The sequence below is a fragment of the Lithobates pipiens genome, unplaced genomic scaffold (genome assembly GCF_037356315.1).
Source record: "Lithobates pipiens isolate NorthernLeopardFrog02 unplaced genomic scaffold, aLitPip1_a1.2 Scaffold_22, whole genome shotgun sequence".
NCBI lineage: Eukaryota > Metazoa > Chordata > Amphibia > Anura > Ranidae > Lithobates > Lithobates pipiens.
This window is the reverse complement of record NW_027507784.1, coordinates 22910113-22932183: the sequence shown is the minus strand read 5'-3', so window position 1 is coordinate 22932183 and position 22071 is coordinate 22910113. Positions and strand designations below refer to the sequence as shown.

Genomic DNA, 22071 nt, shown 5'->3' with positions numbered 1-22071 from the left:
ATAACATTTTCCGTCGGAAAATCCGACCGTGTATATGAGGCATATCAGTAAAAAGCCCTTATGCAGTTTAAAGAGGAAGTAAACCCCGATAGGTGTTACTTCCTCTTTGTCTACCTGCAAAGGTAAAGCATAATGAACTACTGTGCATCGCATCGCATAGTAGCCCATTATGTGTCACTTACCTGACACAGGAGCCAGCGATGTCACCAATGTCCCCTGTAGCAAGGAGCGCCCATCTTCTTCCGGGTATCGCTGCTCCGGCCACTCACAGCGCTGGAGCAGCGATGACGTCACTCCCGCACATGCGCACGGGAGCCGCCACTAACGGCATATCGCCATTAGCAGCGGCATGCTCAGTGCACCTGCACACCACTGTCTATGGTGCATGCTCTGTAGACAGCAGTGCCTGTCTTTTTGTAAATATCTCCTAAACCGTGTAGGTTTAGGAGATATTTCTTGGACCTACAGGTAAGCCTTAATCTAGGCTTACCTGTAGGTAAAAGTGGTCTGTAAGGGTTTACAACCACTTTAAGGTTAAAGCTTTTCTCACCTAAATTCATTGAGTGGCCACGTGTCTTTATGAGTGACCTGAGACTGAATAGTTTTCTCCCAATCTTGGAATCATTATAAAGATATTTGTATATCATTTGTATATCATATCCCTTCTTCAGTGTCTCTTCTCCAGGGGGAATCATTTTACTGGCTATAGTCATTCCTCATAATTGAGATCCTCCAGCCCTTTTGTTAGCTTTGTTGCCCTTCTATGGACTCTTTCCAGTTCTACTATATGCTTCCTGAGGACTGGGGACAAGAACTAGATGGCATACGCAAGACATGCCCATCTATTTCTTGTCACTTTTTGTAAAGTGGTAGAATTATAATTTTATCTCTGGAGTGAATACCTTTTTAATGCATGCCAATATTCTGCTGGCCTTGCTTGCTGCAGCTTGGCATTGCATGCTATTGCTGAGTCTGCCATCTACTAGGACCTTCAAATCCTTTTCTATCCTTAATTCACCCAAAGGTTCTCCACCTAAGGTGTAGCTTGTGTTCATATTTTAAGCTCCCAAGTGCATTACACATTTACATACATTGAACCTCATTTGCCATATGCTTGCCCACTTCTCCAATTTCTTGAAGGTCTTCCTGTAGAGTGTTACATCTTGTTCTGAAGTTATCACCCTGCTTTTCCTTGTATCATCAGAAAACACTGAGATTGAACTATTTATACCAACAAACTATTCATATCAACCTTTATATTATTTATTAACAAGTTAAACAGAATTGGCCCCAGGAGTCCTGGCATACTTCACATATAAATGGAGACAATTCAGAAAATGTGTTATTTATCACCACTCTTTGGGCATCCCCCTGCAACCAGTTTTCTTTCCAGGCATATATACAGTACTATCATTGATACCAACAGACCTAAATAGGTGGATTAAGCTTTTATTCAGTGTCAAATGCTTTAGCCAAATCTAGATACACTATTCCACAGGCCTTTCCAGAATGAATTCCACTCCTGTGATGCAAAGAAGTACAGTCAAGCAAGGTTTGGCTGTACTTTTCCTTCAACTTGCCTCGTGTCTTTTCTGAAACTGCTGCCTGTGAAAGTTGTTTACATAGTGTGCATGATGTCTGTAAAATATTTCTGGTTATTGTCTCTGAAATAATACTCTCTAAAATTTTCATGATATAACCTGTCTGATCCCTCCCTATTAAATTGTTGCCTAACAAACCTGCTTGCATACTTTTTTTTTTCTTGATTGCATCTGCTTGGTCTTTCCCTTCTTAATTGTGGCCTACTAAAGCTACTTACATAGAAGATGAATGTGTACAATATATTTGATGTTGTCTCTAAAAAGAAAGCACTCAAAGTTTTATTTCACAATAAAACCTGCTTTATCGCTCCCTCTTAAATTGAGGGCTAATAAATCTGGATACATACTGTAACTGCAATTTTTTTCTGGCTAATGTTTATGAAAGAATACACTCCAATTTTTGTTGATTAATAAAAACCTGCTTTGCCTCTTCATTTAAAATCATTGTCTAATTAAGCTGCCCACATACTATTCATCAACTGTAAAAAAAAAAATACTGGCTATTTTTTTCCCAATTCAATACTAAATACATGGTTTCAACATGTTGACTTACACAGTGGCTTCACAATTATTATTTCCTGTTGGGTTTCTTGAGTAAGCTTCTCAGCTCCTTTAAAATGTCCATGTCCACCTTTTCCGTTATGTTTTCTATACGTTGTTAGAAGATCTTATGGATGCAGTTGAAGCCAAGTTGAAAAGCTGCTGCACTTTAGCTGCTTCCACATTCCTCATAAGTGATATTTTAAAAGTATTTACAGCTCTCCAGTTAGAGTTAATCATTAAGGATGACCCTAGGTTTATTGCTGTCACTCAGCTCTGAACTGATACAAGTAGCATGTGTGGTGTATTCATTGTTTTTATATGTAGATGCACCTCATGCACACTTTTTTATTTCCATGTGTTTGCACAAGGGGACAGGTCCTCCTAAATCAGACGTTAAGTGTATGTTAGACCCCTAATGTCTCCTTTGGACACAATAAATTGATTAAGGACATATCATGATGATTGATCAGCTTCATCACCACCTAGCTCTTCTAAGGAATGACAGCTGTGAATCTGGAAGTAATGTAAAATGTTACTCTTAGGTTCATTCGCCAGAAGGAGGAATTGGTGGCGGAATCCATATCAAGTGGATTTATATCCTTTGTGGCTACTGAGGAATTTAAAGTGGTTTAATGCCTTAAGGTTTTTCACCACTATTCACCAATGCATTAAGGGGAAAAAACCCTCCATGTTGCAGCTGCCCCCCCCCCCCCAGACTCCCCCTTTTTCTTGATTGGGAAGCTGCCCAATCCGATCCAGCGATGTGCACAAGCACAGTGGCTCCAGCTGCTGTCCCTCTCCTCGTTGGACAGATTGATAGCAGCAGGGGCCATTGGCTCTCACCACTGTCAATCAATTCCTGTGACACGGGAGCAGGAGGCGGGCCTGAGTCCGCTGCCGCTTGACACATAAAGTGGGACTCAGAAAGGAGCCTGCATGGTTGCACCCAGGGTAAGCAGCTTTCCGTGGGGGCAACCAATGAAGAGGAGGAGTCTGGGGCGCTGCTGGCAGACCCCAGAAGAAGAGGATTGGGGCTGCTCTGTAAGCATAGGCATGTTTGTTATTTTTATTTATTTTTTAAGTAATTTTCATAACCCCTTTAAGTTTAAAAGGAAATTCATCTTTAACCACTTTCAGACCGGACCAATTTGCTGGTCAAAGACCAGACCACTTTTTGCGATTCGGCACTGCGTCGCTTTAACTGACAATTGCGCGGTCGTGCGACGTGGCTCCCAAACAAAATTAACGTCCTTTTTTTCCCACAAATAGAGCTTTCTTTTGGTGGTATTTGATCACCCCTGCGGTTTTTATTTTTTGTGCTATAAACAAAAATAGAGCGATAATTTTGAAAAAAACGCATTATTTTTTACTTTTTGTAATAATAAATATCCCCAAAAATATATAAAAAAACATTTTTTTCCCTCAGTTTAGGCCGATACGTATTCTTCTACATATTTTTGGTAAAAAAAATCGCAATAAGCGATTATTGATTGGTTTGCGCAAAAGTTATAGCGTTTACAAAATAGGGATAGTTTTATAGCATTTTTATTAATAATTTTTTATTATTTTTTTTTACTAGTAATGGCGGCGATCTGCGATTTTTATTGTGACTGCGACATTGTGGGGGACCCATCGGACATTTTTGACACATTTTTGGGACCATTGTCATTTATACAGTAATCACTGCTATATAAATGCAGTGATTCCTGTGTAAATGACACTGGCAGTGAAAGGGTTAACCAGTGGGTGGCAGTGTAGGAGTTAAGTGTTCCTAGGGGTGTGTTACTAACTGTGGGGGGGTTGGGCTTTCATTTAGTGAACACTGATCTCTGCTCCAATCACATGGAGCAGAGATCAGCGTCACTAGTTGCTAGGCAGAATGGGAAAATGTTGTTTATACAGCATTTCCTCCATTCGGCCGCTCCGTGAGACAATCGCGGGGATGCCCGCGGCGATCGAGTCCGCGGGTCCCGCGACGGGACTCACGGGGGTCCCGACCAGCGCGGCGGCAACGAATATTGGACGTACATGTACGCCAATATGCCTGCCCGTGCCATTCTGTCGACGTACATCGTCGTGCGCTGGTCGGGAAGTGGTTAAAGTGTTAGTAAACCCACAACAGTAAAATCAATGTAGTAAAGCATGCTTGTTATACTCACTGTGAAACGTAAGGCGTTAATCCTCTTCATTGTGTAAAAAGGTTATTGGGATCCTGCTTTTTCTGATCCTCCCCTTCTGACTGCAAAAAATAACCTGATATTTACAGAGCCAGGGGTCAAGCTGCACATGCTCAGTTCGGTGTGTAATGCTAGAGATTATTTTTTTTTTCTTTTCTTGGGAAAGTGCATGTGATCAGCACAGGGCCAATCGGCACTGTCCAGACAGAGGGTTAGGGGTCCTGCATTCTCATAACACAATTGTGGGAGAATGAAATCTCCTCCTACAAGCTCTAAAATCACGGTGCACCAAAGCACATGGTACTTTGTTACATTGTGTTTTGTTGTATGAATTCTAAGGGACTTTAGAAAAGTGCATTTGGGTGCCCTTAATAATGAAGGACACCACAACGAGCCTGCAAAAAAAGTGTTTTGTGTATTACGGGAACAAACACACAATTTGATTTGCATTCTTGGAGTGCACCATAGTTACATAGTTACATAGTAGGTGAGGTTGAAAAAAGACACAAGTCCATCAAGTCCAACCTATGTGTGTGATTGTATATCCCTGTATGTTGCAGTCATTCAGGTGCTTATCTAATAGTTTCTTAAAACTATCAATACCCCCCGCTGGGACCACCGCCTGTGGAAGGGAATTCCACATCCTTGCCCCTCTTACAGTAAAGTACCCTCTACGTAGTTTAATGTTAAATCTCTTTTCTTCTAATTTTAATGAGCGGCCATGTGTCTTGTTAAACTCCCTTCATTCATAAAAGTTTTCTCCCTGTTGTGGGGTCACCAGTACGGTATTTGTATAATGAAATCATATCCCCTCTCAAGCATCTCTTCTCCAGAGAGAATAAGTTCAGTTCTCGCAACCTTTCCTCATAACTAATATCCTCCAGACCCTTTATTAGCTTTGTTGCCCTTCTTTGTATTCGCTCCATTTCCAGTACATCCTTCCTGAGGACTGGTGCCCAGAACTGGACAGTATATTCCAGGTGGGGCCGGACCAGAGTCTTGTAGAGCGGGACAATTATAGATTTATCTCTGGAGTTGATCCCCTTTTTAATGCCAATATTCTGTTTGCTTTGTTAGCAGCAGCTTGGCATTGCTGAGCCCATCATCTACTAGGACGCCCAGGTCCTTTTACATCCTATATTCCCCCCAGAGGTTCTCCCCCCAGTCTATAGATTGTATTCATATTTTTGCCACCCAAATGCATTATTTTACATTTTTATACACTGAACCTCATTTGCCATGTAGTTGCCCCTCCCCATTAATTTGTCCAGATCTTTTTGCAAATTTTCCACATCCTGCGGAGAAGTTATTTCCCTGCTTAGCTTAGTATTCTCCGTAAATACAGAGATTGAACTGTTTACCCCATCCTCCAGGTAGTTTATGAACAAAATAAATAGGATTGGTCCCAGCACAGAACCCTGGGGGACCCCACTACCCACCCCTGATCATTCCGAGTACTCCCCATTTATCACCACCCACTGAACTCGCCCTTGTAGCCAGTTTTCAATCCATGTATTCACCCTATGGTCCATGCCAACAGACCTTATTTTGTACAGTAAACATTTATGGGGAACTGTGTCAAATGCTTTTTCAAAATCCAGATATGAATAGAGCATAAAGTTGATCTATCTATGTATGGCCTTCCTAAGAATGACCTTGTCTATGTTTCATCTCCAGGGAGCGTTGTTTTTTATGAGACCCTCCAGGAGGTCATGGTCCCCCTAATAGACCTCAATACATGTCAAGCAATGCAAGAGAGTGCAGGAAGTACCAGCCACATCCAGTATGATCAGATCTGTGCCGGCTACAAGGATGGAGGAAAGGACTCCTGCCAGGTGAGTGACACCAAGACCATTCCAACATGGCTCACCTTCAGGTCAGGACCTCTTCACAGGAAACAGAAGCCATGCATGACATCAGTTATTGCCTAGATGTGACCAAAATGCTATTTTTTACTTTGAATATATTGGAACGTGTTTGTGCTTTTTCGGGTTTTTAACTGCCGTCCATTTCATTGCTGAGGAAATGTTGATCTCACTTCCTACCTATTATCACAGGAAGTGATAGGAAATAACTAAGCTACTTGTATTATTTAAAGGCATGGGGAAAAGTGCAAACCTCTCACAGTGTCATCATTGGTATCAGTTTCCTTAGCCCTTATATTAATTTCTAGTCATGCGCGTGTGCACCGGGTGTGCCAGGTGTGCCTGGGCACAACCTAATCACTCCGTAGGGCGCACATTCCCCTTGTGTAGACCCCTGATATTTCACCAAAGCTTCTAAAAAATAAAAAAAATTACTAAAAAAATAGTTAAAAATAATAAAAAATAAAATAATAAAAATAAAAACGACAGACACCATCCACTGCCGTACTGACACTAATGTCTGCCCCACTGACACTGTCCACTGCTCTGCTGACAATGTCAGTATATATACACATGTACACACAGGCATATGTGTTTGAGCTTTGGGGTGAACACCCTAATGCAAAAGGCTGCCTGCACACAACTAGTTTTCTAGTTCCGGGGTCACTTGGACAGGAAGTGAGGGGCATTCGAATATAGACACACCACACTCAAAATCTGGAGCTCAATTTTTTTTTATTTCATTAACATAATGCAATAATAATCCACAAGATTATCCAAAAACATTTCACGAGTTAGAGAATGCCCCCTTTATCAGGGCTCAAATTAATAATAAATGTAAGCTATATTAAAATATGTCTGTTCCGGAATGGGCAAGGTTGTGAGGGCTTGGGGAATGGGGGGGGGGGGGGGGTTGTGGTTGCAGACATGGTGGAGGGAGCATGGGTGATGTGAGAGATGGACCTGCAGGGAGGTGGTGGTAGTGGTGGTGCAGGTGTATTGGTAAAAGTGGGGGCACATTGATGAGAAGAAGAATAAAGAAAAGATGGTGAGAGCAGAAGTGGGTAAGGTGTACAGGTGTCGTGATAACGAGGCGAGGGCCATGCTTCTTGCAGGCATGGGGTTATGGAAAAAGAAGCATCATGTAGCAGAATTCTCCCTTCATAAGGGCCAAAATTAATAACTATTTAAAGCTGAACTCTTGGATTGCTTCATCTTTTACTGCCAACATCTTCTTCCCATGTGAAACTGCACCCTATGGTAAATTTTCTGATTGTTTTTTTTCTTTAACCCTAAAGATGTTATTATATCTATGGTGTATTCATGCAATGTATCCAGAAATGCTGGACAGGGATTTAAACATGCCCAATGTCACGTTCTATGGACTCAGATGGGGTGGACTATGTTGGTGGAGACAGAGATGTACTTTCCTGCTCTTCAATTACCCATAAACCATCTGTCCACAGATTGGATCCACCCAATCTAAGCTGTGTTAATGTAGTAATGTCGGTGGACTAGAAAGAGCTGTACATAACCAATGGCCTTGTCCTAGGGGAGAGAGTTGTGGTGAATAGTAATTTTAAACAAAATGTCAACCCTGGGCATGCTTTGATGGACCATTAATGGCTGTACAGTGGAACCTTGGATTACGAGCATAATTCGTTCCAGGAGAATGCTTGTAATCTAAAGCACTTGCATATCAAAGGGAGATTCCCCATAGAAGTCAATGCAATGGAAGATAATTGGTTGACTTCTATTGCATACAATAACACATGTGGCCAGAGGTGGGGGGGGGGGCGCTGGAGAGTGTTGAAAATACTCGGGGACAGCTCGGCTGAACTTGGAAAGCCTCAGAAAGGCTTGGAAAAACTCGGGAATGAAGTATTTCTGCATGTTTCCGATTGATTCTGAGTATTTCCAAATGGCTCCGAACAGTTCCAAGTGTCACTGACGCCCCTGAACCTCTGGCCAAATGCGGTACTGCACACCCCATTAGCTTGAAGACAACACTCACAAACTGAGTAAGAATTTAAAGAAAAAAAGTTACTCGTCTTTCAAAACGCTCATTAACCGCGTTACACATACACCAAGGTTCCACTGTTTTTTGTTTTTTTTGATAATTTATAAAACTATTGATAGGTTCAGTAAATGAATTAGGGGATGGCTTTATATATATACAAATATAGTTATGTCATATACATATACAGTATATATACTATATACCATGGGCTGTGGTTCCATTTGCTGACTGTAGGGATGTAGCTAGAGGCGGGGGGGTCTCAAACTGACAGCCCTCCAGCTGTTGCAAAACTACAATTCCCATCATGCCTCTGCCTGTGGGAGTCATGCTTGTAACTGTCAGCCTTGCCTCATGGGACTTGTAGCTCCGCAACAGCTGGAGGGCCACCAGTTTTAGACCCCCTGAGCTAGAGGAATTCTGGTAACAGAATTCCTTTCTAATTTACCAAATGAAAATGTACTTGGCTGCTAAGTCCTTGTAACCAATTCCATTGCCATTTACCAAGTGCTCAACTAGTTTGTGTATTAAACATTCTTGGAAAAGATATGTGCTAAGATCAAAACATATTGTTGAATTATCCTGAACAGATAGATGTTGGTGTAGCTGATGAATATTGATGTCTTACAGGGTGACTCAGGAGGACCTCTGGTGTGTAAGGTCCAGGGCATATGGTACCAGGTTGGAGTTGTGAGTTGGGGAATGGGCTGTGCAGAACCCAACTTCCCAGGGGTGTACACACTGGTGACGGCCCACCAAGCCTGGATCAGCACCCACCTGAATGCTACATTCAATTATGTGTCAAATATCCCTACACCAACAAGGACATGTGGAGGAAACTTCATCACTGATGTTCCAGTAACAACAACCAAATCTGAAGGAAGCTCCATCACATACAGTCTTTCACACCATCACTGGATGATTCTGGTCCCAACCACTCTTCTGCTCGCATTAAATTAACCAAAAACAGCCATCACATTTGACCTAGACAATGGGGTTGGTTTACTAAAGGAACAGAGAATGTTCAATATGCAAAGAATACCAAATCATAAGGAAGGAAAGATAAACAGGTTTTTAGCTCACCCATGATTGGATGATTTAAGTCAGCACAACTTCACCTCATTCACTGATCCAAGTGACAAATTCACTTTACAAAGTGAGCATGCTCTACTCCTTTAGTAAATCAACGAAAGTGCCTTCTATTCCCAACATATAAAAAAAATTCAAATTTTATGAAAAGATGGAGTATTTGTTTAAACTGAACTTAAAGATGAACTACAGTCACCCTTCCCATTTTTTTGTCCCGCTTACCTGATGGTGGTATCTGCACATTTCAGATACTCACCATTCCAGTGGATCCAGTGTTGACCCGCTGAGATCCTCTCACTCCCTGACACAGCTCTGTCGCGCTCTGCCTTGTTTGCTCCAAGTGGCCCGTTGGCTCTTCCTGGTTCTCGATGATGCGATGATAGGCCCGCCCCCTCCTGCAGTTCTTCAATGAAAGGCTATGCCTCCTTGGTTATGTGATGTACATATCCCAAAAGGCACAGCTGGCAGTGAGTGTGTCATTCGCCTAAGGCGAGTGACGTGCATCGAGAGGCTGGGCGGACATTCAACTAAAAATAAGCCCTATTCCCAGGGCCACTAATAAGACAGTATGACTGGCCCTGTTGTACTGGGCCCGGTCAGCAAGGGGGGGGCAGGCAATTTAAACAGGGAATGAAAGAACGCAGAGCATTCAAAGGAGGTGAAACCCCTCTGAAATAGCAACAGGTTGACTCTAAAACAATAGCAATAATCCCCATTAGCCCACAATAGCCATGTGTATATATTTACATATATATATATATATATATATATACACACCCTAATCACCTTGTGTGGCACAGATTCCCCCTGTTTAAACCCCTGATATTTCAGCAAAGCCCCCTAAACCCTAAACTGCAAAAATAAATAAATAAATACACTATCCACTGCTCTACTGACACCAATCTCTGCCCTTCTGATACTGCCCATTGCTCTGCTGACTTCATTAGTATATATACACATGCACACATGCAAATATGTTTGAGCTTTGGGGTGCACACCTATGTCTCCAAGTGAATGAATAACACCAGTGCGCTCACACACTCCTTACCAGAGAGGGAGATCTCAATAAACAGGGATCAATTGTTGTGCTTTGTTATGATACTACCACAATATCCCCAATTGTAATGCAGGTTTTATAGGCCTCCAGAAGCATGGGAAACTGCAAATTATAGAGACCAAATGTGCCTTATGGTGACCCAGCAACAATATCACCAATAGCTACTCAGTTCTGTTATGGCTCCATTCATCTGGGATATGAGGTAAAGACAGACAAAAGGGCAAACTCAGTGCAGCAAATTTTTGTTGATGAGTAAATTCTGATGACGAGGAAGCCTCTCGCTGTCACCACCCACCAATGCTAAAATGTGGCAGTGGCTTCAATAGCCAGGGAGAAAGCATACATGACTTACTCCTTCACTGGACCATCATGTTCATAGTTGCTCTTTTGTCCTGTTATCTATAACCAGTTTCTGTCCACCTATATAATCAGCAGACTGCAATAAAGGGTTTAATGAACCACAGAGTGAACATCCAAACTGTCTACTACAGTTAGCAGAATAAACACATATAACAGTCATAAGCATAAGTGAATGTGGTTCTCAAATTATGGCTGTTACAATATTTGACAAAGGGGAGCACAGAAAAGAAAATTCCCACCCCAAATGATAACAATTTTGTCTATATAACACATGAAAAACATTATTTGGGAAGCTAAAAGAATATTATTCAATTGATCGTTATATAGCCAATATCTCATAATGAGGTTGACAAAACTTGGCGTGAAACTTGCCCCCATAGCTGTTCCTCTGATTTTTAGATAATAGTTATCAAATATAAAATAATTATGTTCCAAACAGAACTTGGCACTATTTGAGATAATTGTTTCAGCCCAGTAGCTGGGGAATTACAATATTTGTAGCTTCTAGTTTCAGAGCTATCATTGATTCTGGGTTCATTAGTCACAGAGGAGATCAGGGAATGATTGTGTCTCAGTCTCCTCTAGATCTAACTTTTCTGACTTTACCACAGTCCTTCCTGGAGGAATAGGAGAGCTCAAAAACCACTTTGGAAAGCAGTGATCACTTTTACTGAAGAAATAATCATCAGCTGCAAAAATTGCAACATCCCAACATTCCATCTCACTCCATAATGTTTGTTGAGCTGTAACAATGATACCAAGCTAGCTTTTAACCACTCCAAGAAAGTCCAAGAAATTTTAAAATCATAAGGGTGTGGAGTGGTTATTGCTTCTAGTGTGGTCATTTAAAAGTCTTCCAGGGGAACTTTGGAGGACCTAGAATATATAGTTCAAGTGCCTTACAGCGCCAAAGTGCCAAAGGCCTTGCGGCTGAGTGCAGAGTACCCCTGAAAGTGGAGACCAAAGAAGCATGTATATCCAGCTGTGAACTTGCCTGAAGATCTGAGTAGATGAGGCACCAGAAGGGGACTTGACCATGCGACATTGTCAGCAGGGCAGAAGACATCCTAGAGGAGCAGGTAAAGTATTGATAGTGCAGAGGTACCAGTAAGACAAAGGTAACTCTAGATGCACAGACAGATATTAATAGGTGAGTGATACAGGAAGCAACGTCAGTAGCCAGAACTAGAATCATGCACAGGAGGTCAGTCAGGAACAGGAGCAGACGCTTGGTCAAAATCAAGTGAGGTCATACACAGGAGGCAGGCAGTAAGAAAAGTCAGTGAAACAAGCCAGGGTCAGAGCCAGGACAGAACCCAAGACAAAGAAAGATAAAATAAAATGTTATCTTGCACTTTCCAGCATTCCAGAAAATAAGGGTTAAATCCACATCTAAATGCCATAAAGCCATACACCGGACAGAAAATGAGGCAAAAGACATGACAAACTAGTGCAGTGGCCTAGTGTAGCTTCTGCTTTCCCAGGCATTCTAGCTGTAAAACAGTATGTCAGTTATTCCTGTGATGAGTCGGAGGATAAGTACATTAAAAAGAAGATGGTATGGGTGACTGTGTTTGTGCCCCACAAGACATCAGGTAGCACGACAGCTTCAGCAGGGTGCCCCATCCTGCATCCTTCCCAGCCACCAAGATATACACCTAGTGCATGATGAAAAGATGTTGCATCCCTGCCCATGCTTGCTGTGCCATGGTCATGTGGACCCTACCACTGACAGCATGGTCTACTGACATTAATACATTACCTTTTAAATGCTGGTGGAGGAAAGAGATGAGCATCTGTGGGGCATCCTCAAATGGAAGGTGGAAGAGCGCAAGGTCTCTAACATCCGCCAGCTCTGTGATGTCATCCCGGAGAAGTGGAAGAGGACTCCAGTGCCAACTTGTGAAGCTCTGGTGAACTCCATGGCCAAGAAGATTAAGACAGTGCTGGAAAATAATGGTGGCCACACAAAATATTGACACTTTGGGCCCAGATTGTAAATTTTCACTAGCGTTTTCACAAGCTGTACACTCACTACTTTACATTGTTGCAAAGTGTAATTTCTTCAGTGTTGTCACATGAAAGATAGAAGAAAATATTTACAAAAATGTGAGGAGTGTACTTACTTTTGTGAGATACTGTGTGTATATATATATATATATATATATGTGTGTAAAATGCTGCAAAAATTGATGGTGTTATTAAAGCACATGTAGCAAATCTTGAAAATCATTAGAATTCTTTGCCAAATCTAGAAATCTAAGTGCCACATCCTTAACTTGAAACTAACAACACAATTACACTATGGTTTGGCATGGGACTTTTGTGACACAGCATTAATTTTGCTGTTAAAAAAATTTTATTGGTTCATATTTGTTTAATTGTACATCAATGTTAACTCTTATTGCACAACAATGTCAAGTACATCATAATAAAATACAGAATGTGAAAAAATTCAAAGATGGTAAATTGTTTGCATGTTTTAGTCTTTATGGCTCAACGTGTTTCCTGGACATCAGCCTCTTCGTCAGGAGCCACCAATACAGACTTTAAATATAATGCAATCTAGATGAGATAACAATTGTCAAAAATGACATTAACAATACACATAAAGAAAACCTCACATAAAGGACCCCATCTCCACATGCTAAAATAGAGTGGAGAAAAGGGAAACAAAACAGCAAGGATGGAAAGGAGGGAAATAGCAAAAAACTACGCCAACCAGCAGGGTCAAGGGGGGAACCCCACACACACAAAGATGCAAATGCATCCAGATTCACCCTCCCTTCCCCTCTCTCCTCTTCCCTCCCTCCTCAGAGGCTTGGGTATGTCATTATATACAAGCTAAATATCTTTAAAGGAATAATAACCTTCACCTTTCCATAGATAAATGAAAGGTTTTTCATAGGCGCATCAAGCTAATGAAGGAACTCACATATTTTTATAAATATATATATATATATGATAAATATTATAAAATCTAGGTTGGCTGACTCCACTTCAAATGAAGAGTCGAAAGAAGACTGCACCTACACTACTCTACAATGATTCCTAGAACAGACAGATACACCATAACAAAGATACTTTTTCCCCATATACTGTATACACTATATTACCAAAAGTATTGTGACACCTGCCTTTACACGCACATGAACTTTAATGGCATTCCAGTCTTAGTCCGGGTTAGTAGGGTTCAATATTGAGTTGACCCACCCTTAGCAGCTATAACAGCTTCAACTCTTCTGGGAAGGCCGTCCACAAGGTTTAGGAGTGTGTCTATGGGAATGTTTGACCATTCTGCCCATTTGTGAGGTCAGGTACTGATGTTGGACAAGAAGTCCTGGCTTACAGTCTCCACTCTAATGCCCTGTACACATGATTGGATTTTCTGTCAGAAAAGGTCTGATCGGAATATGTTGCCAGAAAATCCGATCATGCGTGGGCTCTATTGGCCTTTTTTCGTCGGAAATCCTGACAGTAAAAGCTTGAGAGCTGGATCTAAAATTTTCCGACAACAAAATCTGATCAGACTTTTTCCGATCGCTTGTAGAGAATTCAGACTGACAAAGTGTTACGCATGCTCAGATTAAATTACGAGACCAAAGCTATTAACCTCTACGTAGTCCCATTGTACGCAACGAATGTCACCTCGTTCCAAACGATCGGATTTTCCAACAACTTTGTCCGACCGTGTGTATGCAAGACAAGTTTGGCACAAAATCCGTGGGATAAAATCTGATGGATTTTGTAGTCGGAATGACCGACCGTGTGTACAAGGCCTAATCCATCCCAAAGGTGTTCTATCAGATTGAGGTCAGAACTCTGTGCAGGCCAGTCAAGTTCCTTCACCCCAAACTCACTCATCCATGTCTTTATGGACCTTGCTTTGTACACTGGTCCAAATCATTTGGTGGAGGGGGGATTATAGTGTGAGGGTTGTTTTTCAGGGGTTGGGCTTGGATCCTTAGTTCCAGTAAAGGGAACTCTTAAGGCATCAGTATACCAAGACATTTTGGACAATTTCATGCTCCCAACTTTGTGTTATACAGGTGTTATATGCTTAGCACTGAAAAACCATAAAGAGAAGTGCTGCTAGCGGCCTCTTTTCCAGGTTTTACTTTTCCCCTCATAAGTTCCCTAATCCTACCTGAGTCTTGTCTATCCCCTCAAAACTGTTATGGAAACTATAAATTATATAAACAGAAAGAGAGATAGAATGACTTGTATATGGCACAGTTTTTCTACTCTTGTAAAGCTATTAAAAATTTTAATAAGCAAAAAAAAGAATGAGCAACCATAAACACGCATATAGGGAATTGCTGCTAGTGACCTTTCTTCCAAATTGTACTTTGTACCTCTCCTGCCTCCCCTAACCCCACCTGTGTCTTGTCTATTCATTCAGAACTGGAGCAGAATAATATGTTTTGTAATAAAAATAAAAAAAAGAGTAAAACGGAAAAACTATATTTAGGGTTCTACGTGAGGTGCTCTGCTCTTGCCAAACGAATAAAAACTTTATTAGAAAAAAGAATGACATAGCTAAAAAGGTTTACACCTGTATAATATAAAATATCAACCGAAAATTGTGCTCTTCACAGATCCGTGCGAGAGAGATCTCTGCTGAATATCCTCCACTCTGCCGGAATGGGAGTGCTTACTTTACTCATCCTACTTGCCACAGGTAAGTAGCTCCCTGAGAAATTCTGCACTGACCCTAGGAGGTCTCAGGGAGGATTACCAAAGAAACAGGCCAACCACAGAAAACTAGGGCTCCAATGAGCTGGCCATCATCATGTTTGGGAATTGTCTGTCTAAGCTTTCTATGGCAAGCAGAAGATTCCTGAGATCATTGTAAAAGGGCCCCCTCCCTCACCCCTTTTACAATGATCTCAGGAATCTTCTGCTTGCCATAGGAAGCTTAGACAGACAATTCCCAGATATGATGATGGCCAGCTCATTGGACCGATGATGATGGCCAGCTCATTGGACTGATGATGATGGCCAGCTCATTGGACTGATGATGACGGCCAGCTCAATGGACTGATGATGACGGCCAGCTCATTGGACTGATGATGACGGCCAGCTCATTGGACCGATGATGACGACCAGCTCATTGGACTGATGATGACGGCCAGCTCATTGGATTGATGATGATGGCCAGCTCATTGGACTGATGATGACGGCCAGCTCATTGGACTGATGATGATGGCCAGCTCATTGGACTGATGATGACGGCCAGATCATTGGACCGATGATGACGACCAGCTCATTGGACCGATGATGACGGCCAGCTAATTGGACAGATGATGACGGCCAGCTCATTGGACTGATGATGATGGCCAGCTCATTGGACTGATGATGATGGCCAGCTCATTGGACAGATGATGATGGCCAGCTCATTGGACAGATGATGACGGCCAGCTCATTGGACTGATGATGATGGCCAGTTCATTGGACTGATGATGACGGCCAGTTCATTGGACTGATGATGACGGCCAGTTCATTGGACCGATGATGACGGCCAGCTCATTGGACCAATGATGACAACCAGCTCATTGGACCGATGATGACGGCCAGCTAATTGGACAGATGATGACGGCCAGCTCATTGGACTGATGATGACGGCCAGCTCATTGGACTGATGATGACGACCAGCTCATTGGACAGATGATGACGGCCAGCTCATTGGACAGATGATGACGGCCAGCTCATTGGACTGATGATGATGGCCAGCTCATTGGACTGATGATGATGGCCAGCTCATTGGACTGATGATGATGGCCAGCTCATTGGACTGATGATGATGGCCAGCTCATTGGACAGATGATGATGGCCAGCTCATTGGACAGATGATGATGGCCAGCTCATTGGACTGATGATGACGGCCAGTTCATTGGACTGATGATGACGGCCAGTTCATTGGACTGATGATGACGGCCAGTTCATTGGACTGATGATGACGGCCAGCTCATTGGACCGATGATGACAACCAGCTCATTGGACCGATGATGACGGCCAGCTAATTGGACAGATGATGACGGCCAGCTCATTGGACTGATGATGACGGCCAGCTCATTGGACTGATGATGACGACCAACTCATTGGACTGATGATGACAGCCAGCTCATTGGACAGATGATGACGGCCAGCTCATTGGACTGATGATGATGGCCAGCTCATTGGACTGATGATGATGGCCAGCTCATTGGGTTCTTCAAAATATAATTATTTTTTGCTGCACAATTTACAGATTCTACTCTTGGCAATACTTGACCGAAGTAGGAATTTTGCTTAGTTTGTTAAACTTTTAGCTACAATAGAATTTTTTTTGGCAAACAAATGCTCTTAACTTTTTTCATCCCTAATTGTAATATCTTCAATTGATGTAAATATGAAATAGGAGGAAGATTTATCATCATGAGTACATTATTCGGGATTTAGTTTACAAAACTTTTTGAAGAAGAGATTCCATATTTGTATCCTGTCCCAGAAAATGGGTCCGGGTACCACGGTGTAGGAAGGACTTAGAAGTCTTGGCAAAGGTTTAGTGACGGACAACTCAATTTAGGCGCTATACCATCTTACTTAGAATGAAAGAAAAGCTCTGATAAACGTTCCAAAGATAATTAATGATCACATTATAGTTATAATTAATAAAGCAAAGGAGAGAGATATGTTGGCTGAGGAAATTGAATGGACTTCCCTTGTGGGGGGGGGGGGGGGGGGGGTAGGAAATATATTTTTTTCAGCAACAGGTACAAGGAAGGAAGATGGGGGGATGTATTTAAGATGGTTTTGTTTATTAAAATTTTAGCTGCAAATGAATTTTTGGCAAACAAACCCTCTTAACTTTTTTTTATCCCTAATTATAATACACTATATTGTCAAAAGTATTGAAATGCCTGCCTTTACACTTTACACGCCCAGTCTTAGTCTGGTAGGGTTCAATATGGAGTTGGCCCACCCTTTATAGTTATAACAACTTCAACTCTTCTGGGAAGGCCATCCACAAGGTTTAGAAGTGTGTCTATGGAAATGTTTGACCATTCTTCCAGAAGAGCATTTGTGAGGTCAGGCACTGATGTTAGACAAGAAGGCCTGCCTCACAGTATCCACTCTAATTCTCCCCAAAAGTAATCTATCGGGTTGAGGTCGAGACTCTGTGCAGGCCAGTCACGTCCCTCCACCCCAAAGCTCATAAATGTATTTATGGACCTTGCTTTGTGCACTGGTTCAAATCATTTGGTGGAGGGGCGGATTATGGTGTGGGGGTTGTTTTTCAGGGGTTGGGCTTGGCCCCTTAGTTCCAGCAAAGGGAACTGCATACCAAGACAATTTCATGCTCCCAAATTTGTGGGAACAGTTTGGGGATGGCCCCTTCCTGTTCCAACATGACTGCCCACCACTGCATAAAGCAAGGTCCACAAAAACATGGAAGAGCGAGATTTGGGTGGAGGAACTTGACTTCACAGAGTCCAGACCACTACCGAATTGAACAGCTTTGGTATCAATTAGAGAGGAGACTGCAAACCAAGCCTTCTTGTTCAACATCAGTGCCTGACCTCACAAATGTGCTTTAGTAAGAACGGTCAAACATTCCCATAGACACCCTCCTAAACCTTGTGGACGGCCTTCCCAGAAGAGTTGAAGCTGTTATAGCTGCAAAGGGTGGGCCAATTCATTATTGAACCCTACGGATTAAGAATGGGATGTCATTAAAGTTCATGTGCATGTAAAGGCAGGCGTCCCTAAACTATTGGCCATATAGTGAATACACACATACATATATATATTTGGGAAAGTGCTTTATAGTGTTGTAGTTGACTAGAGCTCTTGTAATCGTATAGTGGAGAAAACAGAATGTTCTGCTTCCATCTCTTGAGGTTCCATGAAACCAGGCTAAGAATCCTCAACCTTGTGATTTACTGTACTTGTGGAGTGTGTAATTTCTGGTTACTCTTGATGCTATTACAAAGTCAAGTCTCTCATCAAAAATCCCAATGCTATTCATAGAAAAGACAGACAAGGAAGCGTTTTTCAGAGTGTTGAGACCTTAGTAATGCACATTCCTGGTGACGTTTTGGGTACCTCCGCTCTGACTGCCATCAAGATTTTTTAATATACTTTCTCTAACAAAAGTATGTGACTGTTTTGGGACATTAGAGCGTCTCAGGGAACTCTGACCAATTGGATGGACTGGTGATTTTTTAGGGGTCTGTTTTTGGAATGGGGGGAACACCAGGAGAAAATCTATAGAAACGTAGGCTCAATATTCAATCTTCATGAGAAGAGTACACCATTACATGAAATACATTTTTGTTTTAGCTGTCTATATTTTAGCAATTATATTTCAAAATTCTGGTGAGCAAACGCTAGGATTAAAGTAAAAATAACACTAACACTGGGAGTTATGCACAGTAAAGCACAGTCACCATGTAGTAAAGTTGAAAGGAATCATTTGAGCAAAATTGGTTTTGCTGTTCAGTTTTGCCCATTGTCAATTGACACCTTGGAATTTTCATTAACCTGGAAGACTGAGAACATCTTGGGATGGAAAATAATTACTGTAGGTGACAGCACCAGACTGGAGGTATTGCAGCATGAGATCTTTTTTTATTCGAAACTTGTTAAAAAAGAGGTACTAAATTATAAATTCAAACTAATTTTTTTCAGCCCACAATGCTGTCAGTGTTTCAGTGTGCGGTTCCCCCAGAGCGTCCAGTCGGATAGTTGGTGGTACAGATGCGACCGAAGCATGGCCCTGGCAGGTTAGTCTGCAATATTCAGAATCGCATAGATGTGGGGGCTCCCTGATCTCATCAGAGTGGGTTCTGACCGCAGCATATTGCTTCACACGGTGAGTTTAAAGCGTGAGTCCGCCGTTTTTTTTTTTAAGAGCCAGCAGCTACAAATACTGCAGCTGCTGACTTTTAAAGTAATGACACTTACCCGCCCAGTGCGCCCGCGATGTCGGCACCCGAAGCCGATCTCTCGATCGTCTCTCGGGTGCTGCCACTGCCATCTTGGGTATGGGAATCAGGAAGTAGAGCCTTGCGGCTTCATTTCCCGGTTCCCTACTGCGCATGCGCGAGTCGCGCTGCGCAATAAGGACGGTCTCCGCTGCCTCTGGGATCTGTGTGTTTCCCAGCAGGCAGCGGGGGACCTTCGGAAAGGGGTGTAGATTCTGCGGAAAGGGGCGTACCCTCTGCAGATATCTATGCCGGAAGTGGGTGCAGATACCTGTACTGTACAGGTACCTGCACCCCCCTCCCCCCTGAAAGGTGCCAATTGTGGCGCCGGAGGGGGGGAGGGTTCCAATGAGCGGAAGCTCCACTTTAGGGTTGAGCTCCGCTTTAATATATCACTTTCATTGACCAATTCATCCAGCAAGCTCCAGTAATTCTTCTTCTGAATACACCAATACAATATTTATCTTTTATAAAGTGTCCAATTGGTAAGTTTGTATCATTGATGTATTGATATATATATATATATATATATATATATATATATATATATATATATATATATGTTGGGGGGATATATATATATATATATATATATATATATATATATATATATATATATATATATATGTTGGGGGGCATACAGTGTAATGGGGGTGCTTCATGCAATACTGCTGGACTGCAAAGTGTATTAGTGTAGAAGTACAGATCTCCTTCCTATATATGAGTGTGGGGGGGGACACTTTATCAGTTTATATATACATACAGTTAGTATAGAAACAACACACACACACACACTTTAAAATAAACACATTTTGTTTATTTGCATCTTGAAATGAAGACAGACACCATTTTTGTTTTATCCAGCTGTATTTACATCCAAGTAAAAAGATATAACCAACATGCCATAAAAAAAAAAGAAAAAAAAAATGTCAATAAATGGAATAGAAGTGCCCCATGCCCAGTATTCCTTTGTCTGTCATCAATGTAGTTTATTGTTACTCAAGGTGTTTTAGGGGCAATAGAAAGGTGTGGAAATAACACAATAATGTAAAAATACAGCAGATTTTTTTTTTTTTACTGTCAATTTAAATGTCTTCACATATAACCGTAAAATACAGAAAAATAACTAAAAAAGCAAAAAAAAAAAAAAAAATTTTTAAATTGCTACTTATACTCCCGTTGTGTAAAATTGCTAGTAAAAGGGGGTTTCTTTTTTTAATACCGGATGTATGCATTTGATACTGTCTCTTAGCATTTTCAAAGTTGCTATTAAAGTACAAAATATACTAAAAACATGCAATACATACAGACGCAAAAAATAAAGTAAATGCATAAATAATTGGAAATTAAACATTTATTAAACAGAACTCTAATAAAAAAAAAAAACGAATCTCCCAGCAGACAACATCAATAGACCCCCCTCAGCAACAACAGACCTCCCCCCCCCAGCAACATTGGCCCCCCCAGCAACAACAGACCCCCCCAGCAACAATAGACCCCCCCCCAGCAACAATAGACCCCCCCAGCAAAAACAGATCTCCCAGAAGCCAACATCAATAGACCATCCAGCAGCCAGCAACAATAGACCTCTCCCTCAACAGTAGATCTCTCCCAGCAACATAAGACCCCCAAAGCAACATAAGACCCCCAGCCAACAACAATAGACCTACCCAGCAACAGTAGATCCTGAGGCAGCTGGTGATCCATTGGGGGAGGGGCAAACAAACCACCCACCACCGCTCCGGTCGATTGGCTCCCTCATCAAGCCCTCCCCGTTGCTAGCTTGTCCGTCTGCCTCACCATCCTCACACTTACCCCTGCGGGAAGCGGGACTATATGGAGTGCAAGGGAGCCGAGCCGAAGAGTCAGGCGTGCCTGGATGATGTGCAGAACAAAAATATTACAGCGCACACATGCAAAACTAACATTTATCTCCAGCAAGGCTTTTTAAAAAACGCCATTAGACATTTTCAAAAAAAGATTATCAAAAAATATGGGGATTTGGTCACATCATATTGCTATATGGTGCTTAAGCCCACTTACTGTGACAAAATAACCCATGATTGGTGGGTCCTACACTATCCATAGACTAGGAGATCCTGCTTCTCTGAACCATGGGAGCTACACTCCTCTATATGGGAGAACATGAGGTCTCCACCATGACACAGGTGGTCACTAATGAGAGGTACTTACTGAGGGAGTGGGGTGCTTCACCCAAAGAGGATGATGAAGATGGATGATGTGCAGCACACCAAGCCAGGTGGGTGGAAGGAGAACGGAAGCCCGTGCTTCTCCCTTCGACCAATTGGGTCTCAGGACCTGCCTCCTGATTGGCTGGATAAGAAGTAGGAAGACAATATTAATTTGCTATTGTCACACAAGTGGGTGGGCTC

The 22071-nt window shown here is 42.1% G+C and overlaps 1 protein-coding gene across 1 annotated transcript in view; it reads left to right on the top strand.

The window, feature by feature from the left end:
- LOC143923406 (serine protease 33-like) overlaps positions 1 to 10038 on the top strand; it is a 35858-nt gene extending 25820 nt beyond the window's left edge. The window contains exons 4-5 of the mRNA XM_077447064.1: positions 5999 to 6156; positions 8834 to 10038. Coding sequence (XP_077303190.1) covers positions 5999 to 6156; positions 8834 to 9163 — 488 coding nt within the window. The 3' untranslated portion in view covers positions 9164 to 10038. The remainder of the gene's footprint in view (positions 1 to 5998; positions 6157 to 8833) is intronic.
- Positions 10039 to 22071: the final 12033 nt, after the last annotated feature.